The sequence below is a fragment of the Mytilus galloprovincialis genome, chromosome 10 (genome assembly GCF_965363235.1).
Source record: "Mytilus galloprovincialis chromosome 10, xbMytGall1.hap1.1, whole genome shotgun sequence".
NCBI lineage: Eukaryota > Metazoa > Mollusca > Bivalvia > Mytilida > Mytilidae > Mytilus > Mytilus galloprovincialis.
Window position 1 is genome coordinate 9,371,054 of NC_134847.1, and position 9,364 is coordinate 9,380,417.

A 9,364-nucleotide genomic window follows, 5' to 3' on the forward strand; every position below is an offset into this window, starting at 1 on the left:
AGCTAAACTAATTATCGAGTCAATTTATCATGCAGTTTCAAACAGAAAAACAATGAATTGCATTTTTAAAATCAGTGTCTGTCCATACCAAGACAGTCCAATGCTATTATTTCACTTTTTTTTTTCAAGCAATGCAATACACTGAATAGCAATACACATGCACTTTCAGTTATTATATAGTAGTTCCTTCTGGTCTCTATTTAGCAAACTGTGATCATATTATTTCTACGTTAACAAGCATTATATCAAATTGTTGACACGTCATGAGGGAAATTCGCCAAAATAATGTAGTTCGTAATGTACATGTTCATTCTTATACGGTTTTACGCAGGCATGATCTTGCATACGTCCCAAATGCCCTTCAAAGGTTTTCTTATTGTCCCGTTTATCTGCCTTCTTATCAATATATTTAAATTTGTTGCAGCCTTATATTTTGTAATAGGCGACTTAAGACATTTATTGAATTAGTTTTGTATGTGTAAGCATATTTAAAGGTTAGATTAATTACTTTATACCGAATTATTAAAGTGCAACCAGTTTTATTTTACTCTAATCCGTGACGGTAATACACATTAACAGAGGAATTAAAGATTTGTTGGCTAGAAACTTAATCAGGATTAAAACAGAGGACTGAAGAATCTTAAAATATAAAGTTAGAAAGTTTTTCGTACTTAAGTTGATGTGAGCATTTCTTATAATGAATTCTGTGTTTTAGTAATATTGGTGTAAATGTAATATGCTTGAAATTCAAATGCAAAACCTATCACTAGGTTTTCCCGACTTTGTGATAGAATTTTAACTATATAATTTACGTCACAATAGCCTGACGTTGTCTTACATCACTTCCTGCCGACGCTAAGCCGTTTATTGTTTGGTTGTTTTTTGCTGTTTAATTTCGTTTAATTTTTGGTTTCTTTTATTTTCAGTTTACTTGACTTTTTTTAACCATGGCATCACTTGACGAGCTGTACAACAAATTGAAAAAAGGAGACAGCCATTCTCTGTTGAAAAAATACCTTACGCAAGATGTTTACGACAAATTGAAAGGACTCAAAAGCAAACTTGGTGGAACCTTGGCAGACTGCATCAGATCAGGTTTGTTTAATATTATAAAAATGTATTGTGGGTTCGTGTTTCACAATCTTAAGTTTTGTGTAGATTTTTAACATATTTTTCACTTAAACTTTACTGACTTTGATTTCAAGGACAAAAATCCATAGAACGATAAGCACTCCTGTCAAAGCTTCCAAATATTTCTACTTTAAATTCATTGAAATAGAATATTTATAATATATATTTGAAAGCATAATTGATGTGTGATAGCTGCGGAACTAGGGAACCAAATTGTCAATTTAAAAGGATCTACGGTTCCACAATTCCGCAAATCGCCCTGATCAAAATCTTCTTTCCAGATCTAAATTTGCTTCTTTTTATTTGTGTTTTAGTCTTTCACCACCCAAAAAAATCTGTTTATGTTTTGTATTGCATTATTTTTCAATATTTCTACTCGTGCCAACTCATGAACCGATATAATAACTGGTTATGTTTTTCCTTTCAACAGGTTGTGAAAACTTGCACAGTCATTGTGGTGTGTATGCCTGTGACCCAGAGGGATACGACACCTTCGCTGATCTTCTCCACCCAGTCATCAAAGACTACCACAAAGTCTCAGAAGTCAAACATCCTAAGCCAGACTTTGGGGATCTCAACAACCTAGGATTTGGCGATCTTGATCCTAAAAACGAATACATCTTGTCTACACGTGTCAGAGTTGGAAGAAGTCATGCTGCTTTTGCCTTTCCACCAGTCAGTTCAAAAGAGGTAATTTTTGAATCGTCAAATATATAAAGCTTAAAAAGTTTAGTATGCGATTATTTCTTGTTTCTTCTGATTTATCATAAATTAAAATATTATAGCTCTCCAATTTCGAGACTACTAATAATAGTATTCATACTAATGATACAAAACCAATAAAAAACAATGTAAATGTCAGATGTAAAACCTGTGACTTGAGGAATTCAGTCCAGCCGAAAGAAACTGTAACGTTTTACAATGAATCATTTACATGTATATATTATGATTTGTGAAAAAATAAAAAAAAAACACAGAATAAAAAATCAGGATACAAATGATCAGAACAAAGCATGTATTGTGTAATTAAAAACAAACTTGGATGGAGAGTTGTCTCATTGGCACTCACACCACATCCTATATCTATCTATTGTCATGGCCTCTTTGTGCTGAAAGAAAAAGATGAAGAATCTAACTAAACAATAGTCTGTCAGTCTGTGCCAAACTGTTTTAGGGTTTGTCTGACCGAACTAAACAATATTCTGTCAGTCTGTGACAAACTGTTTATGGTTTGTCTGACCGAACTAAACAATAGTCTGTCAGTCTGTGCCAAACTGTTTATGGTTTGTCTGACCGAAAGAGAAATTTTAACGTTTCTACTATGTATTCAACCAAAATATCTTTAAAGTTCTGTCTGACGGAAAGAGTTTGTCTGACATTTGTCGGTCAGACAGAGTTTGTGATACACTGAATATGAAATACATGGAGAAATTCGGTTTCAAAAGCAGTCTTTACTAAAAACATTTCGACGAAATCAATCTTACTTCATAAAATTTCTTTTTATGGCTTGTGATGCCTCTTTGAAGGTTGTTTGATAATATACTGAACGTCATTACTGTTTATTTGTACTAGTTATTGCTAATATTGCGCATGCTGTTCAGCATGAAAATATTGAATTTTAAAAGCTGGTTACATGCAACTTGTAAATAAAATTGAAAAAACTGTATTCAATGAAATTAAATTGTATTGCCCATTTTTTTTTATTTAGGACAAAGTTGAAATGGAGAAACAATCTGTAGCAGCACTGAACAGTCTGACTGGAGAGCTGGCTGGAGAATACTTCCCACTTGAAGGAATGACCAAGGAAGTTCAAACCCAGCTCACAGCTGACCATTTCTTGTTTAATGACCACGATTCGTAAGTATCAAATTATATATATAGTTACCAAGAAGCCAATGGCATATTTAGTATGCATTTGATTATTTCATGCTTTTTCTTGTGTGTCTAAACTCTGTCTTACTGACAAAATGTCAGACAAAAAGTCATAAGTCAAACAGAAATTTTCTGATTTTTTAGTTGAAAATCTAGTAAAAAAAACGTCAATTTTCTTTTTCGGTCGGACAATCTCAAACACAGTTTGGCGCTAACTGCATGTTTATTCCTATCGTATGTTATGATTAAAATAAATTTATATTTATACTGAATAGATGTTTGAGATCTGCTGGTGGTTACAATGACTGGCCAACTGGAAGAGGAATCTTTTTCAACAAAAACAAAACTTTCCTCGTCTGGGTCAATGAAGAAGATCATCTCCGTCTCATCTCCATGCAGAAAGGAGGAAATCTCAAAGAAATTTATACCAGATTGGTCAATGTAAGTAATAGTTCCATATATATATATATATATATATATATAGCGGATGTGGTCGAGTGGTCTAGAGCAGCGATTGGTGCTATAGTGTATCAAAGGTGTGAGTTCGAGTTCCGCTGAGGGACGGACAAAAAAAAATTGTCAGTAGAAAATCTTACTCTAACACTGTTAGGTGTAATTTTCAGACTTATATATATAAAGTTTAACATTACAAGATACAGGAGTAACCGTTAGTCCACAAATGACTGAGAAAAACACAACATTTTGAAGAGAAATTTAAAAAAAATGTTTCATTGATAGATTAATTGATTGATTTACAAACATAATATAGCAAAGCGTAACTATTAGGTACATCTACGTTCTAGCAGACGATATCATGTTAAAATATCCATTGAACATAGAGTTCTTGTTATAACCCTTTTTGTTGTGTAAGTCACAAATATTTTACCAAAAAAATCAACATGATATGTTCGACAATGACATACACATTTAGTGATTATTTCAATAATACCAAAGAACTGTCTGGTGGAATGATAAAATGTAGAATGAACTGGCAATTTTCTTCCAAATTAATGTCTTATAAAAGAGAAATATTTTCAAGATATTTACTGCATGTGCTGCTTTGTTCTAGACCAACATACTTAGTGTATTACTATAGAGTGCACCATGCAGCTAGGACTGTTGATTGTACCGCAAAATGACAGTAACGTCGACTCATTGGTTGAATTTTTATTGTTTATGATGATGTTAACCAATCACAAATATAACCTAGAAAACGATAGCCAGATTCGGGAACGGCGAATTGTATAGTAATACTAACACATGATTTCACCTTTTAAAATAACAGCAATAAAGGAAATAACATAAGAAAATTTGGTGCACACGGTGACGTTTAATAACCTGCGTTGATGACGTCACGGTCACATGACCTATTCTGTCCATGAGCTGATATAACAAAAACTTCAGTAAATCAGAAGACATATATGATGTTACATTCAAAATTAAATCATTTTAAAACATTTTCAGGCTATCAAAGAAATGGAAAAGAAATTGACATTTGCTCATCACGACAAACTTGGATACCTAACCTTCTGTCCAACAAACTTGGGAACCACTCTTAGAGCCAGTGTACACATCAAAATTCCAAAACTGTCAGCAACTCCAGACTTCAAAGATATCTGTGAAAAACTTAATTTACAGCCAAGAGGTTGGTATTCAAAATAAAATAAATTGATTGATAATTGTGTGGTTTAAATATATGTCTCTATTATTAATCTGGACCAAAAACTTATATTGGAAGATAAATGTATTAAATTAGGCCACATGCCAATAATTTTTCGATCCATCCTCTCGTCTGAAGATTGTAAAATAAACATAGAGATTAAAGAGGAGGTTATATGACGGAGTATTTGCTATTTATTTGTTTTTACCTGAAAAACTAGAAACTAAAATTAAAAAGCACAATATGAATTATGTTATGTTTAAACAAAATTGCTATTTATTACTTTAGTATTTTCAAATGGGTGTTCCGAGATTGGTCCATTCGTCACAACTCGGCCGATTCCGTGGAGATTTGCGGATTCATCCGAGGATTGCCGATTGGAGATTTACTGATTAGTCGTGACATGCATGGTGGTCGATTGCTACCACAGGCACTTGTCTCAGAAAAAAAAATCCTCTATACCATTACCTTATAGAGGAAATTTTTTTCTGAATCAAGTGCCTGTGATTGCTACACTGCTATTTAAAATTTTGTAAGAATTACAAGTAAAATGAAATATTTATATATATGAAATGTTGGTGATTAAAGCATAATTGGTTGATGGTTTAATTTTTTTTTATTTATTTAGGTACTGATGGAGAAAACACAGAAAACAAGGGAGGAGTCTATGATATTTCCAACAAACGTCGTCTAGGTCTAACTGAAATCGAGGCTATCCAGGAAATGAGGAAAGGAGTAGAGGAAATTATCCGATTGGAAAGACAACTCGACGGAAACAACTAAACCCAACGATAGAACTGTACAATTGCACTGTTTATTTATTTGGTTGATATTTATGCTCACTCTTGTTAAAAATGATCAAAATAAAGTCGGCAAAAATCATCTATTTTTAATTTTAGACAGGCAATGCTGTTTTGTATGATCACTTCAGACCAGATGTAGAATATTAACCACAAATCATGACATATAACACAATGTTAAACAGAGGCAAAATATACCAAAGGAACATTCAAACTCACAAGTCGAAAACAAATGGACCCGCCACGTCCACTCTGTTTTTGTTAGATGTATTTTATTTGTGTAACAGTATCCATCTGATGAGTTGAGCCTTTTTCAACTGATTTTTATAGTTCGTTCTTATGTTGAACCGTTACACCACTGTCCCAGGTTAGGAGGATGGTTGTGATCCCTCTTACATGTTTAACTCCGCCACATTCTGTATGTTTGTGCCTGTCCCAAGTCAGTAGCCTGTAGTTCAGTGATTGTCGTTTGTTGATGTGTTACATATTTGTTTTTCGGTTAAATTTACATTTGTCATTTCGGGGCATTTTATAGCTGACTATGCGGTATGTGCTTTAATCATTGTTGAAGGCCTATATGGACCTATAGTTGTTAATTTCTGTGTCATTTGGTTTCTTGTGGAGAGTTGTCGCATTGGCTATCAACCCATATCTTTTTTATATGACAATATCATGGAACAAATACTAAAACAAAAGCAAACAAGTGTTGGGGTAGATTTATTGATTTTCAACATGAGCGGAAGCGGCGAGCACCACGATTACATTGAAAACAGTAAACATGTTTCAACGAACAACACAAACTCACTGCTCGACAAAGTATTAGATTGGGTCAGGATGCTAGGCTAGATGGTATGATACTTTACCATAATCATTGCATGGGATTTGTGATTGATTTTCATATGATAAGGACATAATCTTTCAACAAGTTTAATTGAGGTCTGGAGCTGGCATGTCAGTAACTGCTAGTAGTCCTTTGTTAATATATGTATCATTGTCATTTTGCTTAGTTTCTTTTGTTGCCTATTCTGACATTGGACTCCGACTTATTTGAAAATTGAGTTTTACTGTGCGTATTGCCGTGTGTTTGTTTAATCTACATTAGCTAGAGATATAGGAGAGGGTTAATAACCCACTAAATATGTTTAACCCCGTCGCAATTTTGCGCCTGTCCACAGTCCGGAGCCTCATGTCTTAATTTTGGTTCATTTTTATGTTGAGATTTTCTCGCTGTTTTGCAGACCTATTGGTGGCCTTCAGCTGTTTTGCAGACCTATTGGTGGCCTTCAGCTGTTTTGCAGACCTATTGGTGGCCTTCAGCTGTTTTGCAGACCTATTGGTGGTCTTCAGCTGTTTTGCAGACCTATTGGTGGCCTTCAGCTGTTTTACAGACCTATTGGTGGTCTTCAGCAGTTTTGCAGATCTATTGGTGGCCTTCAGCTGTTTTTCAGACCTATTGGTGGCCTTCAGCTGTTTTGCAGACCTATTGGTGGCCTTCAGCTCTTTTTACACATTGGTCGGACTGTTGTCTCTTTGACACATTCCCCATTTCCATGTAAAAATCTACAAAAAATTAATGATGTGTTTGAGGGGTTCTTAATAAAAACTTTTAAGGTAGATCATAAGTAAATGTTTTTTGAGACAGTTTTTTTTTATAATTTGCCAAAATGAAGATCTTACTACGCTTTTTTCAAAAATATAACGAAAAGTATTGGTCACCGTGCTATTTTTCGAGCTATGAGTCGTTGAAAAATGCCTAAATTTGGTTAGTTTGTGCATGAAAAAACACATAAGAGTGCATAAAAAAATTTCTATGAGATAGAATTTTGAAATAAATTGTGAGATAGGTTTCATAATATAGTAAAAAAATAAAAAGAAAACATGGTGTCACCGAACTTGTTTTCTTGCCACAAGTAAAAATAAAAAATTTCCATATTAGTCCAGTATAAATTTTGTACTAAAAGAGTTATCTTCCCTTAAATGGCTCATTTGAAAAAAATGATTTTAAAAACCAAAAAGCTTGATATTTGTCAAAATATTTTGAATAATACAATAAATTTACAAGTTTTCTTAATATATATAAACAGTCTAACCATTAAATTGCAAATCTGTTTCCAAATTTGTTGATTTGGGCAAATAACTAGACCGATTTTGTACTGTAATTGTACAATTCAAGATGGCGGTATACCACGAATCTACCTTAAAATAAGTATAAATATGAAAAAATAAAAAAAAAAAATCTAATCAAAATATTTTACTAGAAGTGTTTAAGATGTAATTAAAAAATAGAGATTTAGAGATGTACCTTTACTATGTCAAAAGTTGCAATGTTTAGGATAGAAACTGACCAGAGGAAAGCGAACATCCAACACAACGATACAAAGGAAATGGGGTTTTTAAGCCGGACTTTTATCGTCCAGCTGTAAACTAAAGTCTACAGTTGCAGGATATTTATGATTGATTCTAATTAACCGATGTTTTTTTTTCTTTTTCTTCAAAACTAAACTTCTAAAACAACTGGATGATACTGCCTAGAAATATTATAGAAACGTAATGAGATTTGACAAGATTGCTTGTGAGACAGCTATCAAGCAGAATCTGAATTATTAAGGTGAGAGGTACGTAAATGAACGCCTCTAGCGGAAAACGGGAAAATAGGCGTTTGTTGCTATGGGAGTTATCGCCCGTACACCATAATTTTTTTTATTCAAGATGTCGGAATAATTGTCAATTTGGTGGAAGAGTATTGAATGCATTTCATAAAAAATATAGCTAAAATTGAAGAATGTAAAATGAAATATCTTGTTTAAGCGAGTCAAAACGACAACAAAAATAAACATAAACATAAAACAAATATGACAGACAGCGCACTGGGGGGGGGGGGGGGGGGTGGAACTTCGATATTTTTTTGGTAGGGGTGTGCCATTTTTGCCTCAAAAAACTTACCTATTTTAATATAACATTCACTGAAATTCAGTACCGATAGTTATATAAATATTTAAGAAAGAATGACCTATACTTATACACAATATTTAAAATATGACCCATGCTTATATAAGCACTAACTCATCATCACTCATAATTCATAAATATACCAGCTACCCTTAAGTTTTTATATATGAATTGACATCGTTTGGTGCATATCAATAGCATATTTATATATGATATGTAGATCATACCCCAACTAAATATACAGTTATCAAACGTAAATGCATTTTAATATAGGATGTCATTAAAAAGGAGGGTCATTTTTATATAAAATCTCGCAAAATTATGACCCATATTTTTGGCACATCCCCGTTTACCCAATAATAGGAAGTTACTTCCCGTGAGACAGCGATCAACGACAAGTCACAACTGCTGAATTGCAGCATGTTGACTTGTGATTAAATGTACTTCGGTCAACGCTTTTACATCCTAATGAATTTACAAAAAGAAGCACTCAGTCCTTAAATGCAAATTATAAACTTTGCAATCAGACGTTCAGCAGTATTGGTCAATCTAAAAGTGTCGAACAGATTGCAACTTCTTTTTCGCGTTAAGCACTCGAGTAATATAGAAAAAAAGCCTATAATTTAGTAGGCCAGACGATTGTTTTACCTGTATATTAAGGCTTATCAATGGCTCTTGAAACAAAACAATTGAAAATCCAAAGCAATGGCGGATTCTAATGCAATTCTTCCGATTGGATGACTACTAGCATAAACTTCACAATGTAGATCTAAATTATGGGTATCGAAATCTGCCGAGCTGTTTGCCGATTAAAAAAAGTGGCTTTACTGTAGCACATATATCCTCTTACCTATATATAGCAGTGGCGGATCCAGAAATTTTCATAAGTGGGGGTCCACTGACTGACCTAAGAGGGGGCCCGCTCCAGTCACGCTTCAGAAAAAATCACTTA

General features: G+C 33.6%; 1 protein-coding gene across 1 annotated transcript in view; it reads left to right on the plus strand.

The window, feature by feature from the left end:
* LOC143049787 (arginine kinase-like) overlaps positions 1 to 5,545 on the plus strand; it is a 196,582-nt gene extending 191,037 nt beyond the window's left edge. The window contains exons 2-7 of the mRNA XM_076223523.1: positions 927 to 1,095; positions 1,562 to 1,821; positions 2,840 to 2,988; positions 3,279 to 3,444; positions 4,468 to 4,648; positions 5,292 to 5,545. Of these exons, the coding sequence (XP_076079638.1) occupies positions 948 to 1,095; positions 1,562 to 1,821; positions 2,840 to 2,988; positions 3,279 to 3,444; positions 4,468 to 4,648; positions 5,292 to 5,446 (1,059 nt within the window). The 5' untranslated portion in view covers positions 927 to 947 and the 3' untranslated portion in view covers positions 5,447 to 5,545. The remainder of the gene's footprint in view (positions 1 to 926; positions 1,096 to 1,561; positions 1,822 to 2,839; positions 2,989 to 3,278; positions 3,445 to 4,467; positions 4,649 to 5,291) is intronic.
* The last annotated feature ends 3,819 nt before the right edge of the window (positions 5,546 to 9,364 follow it).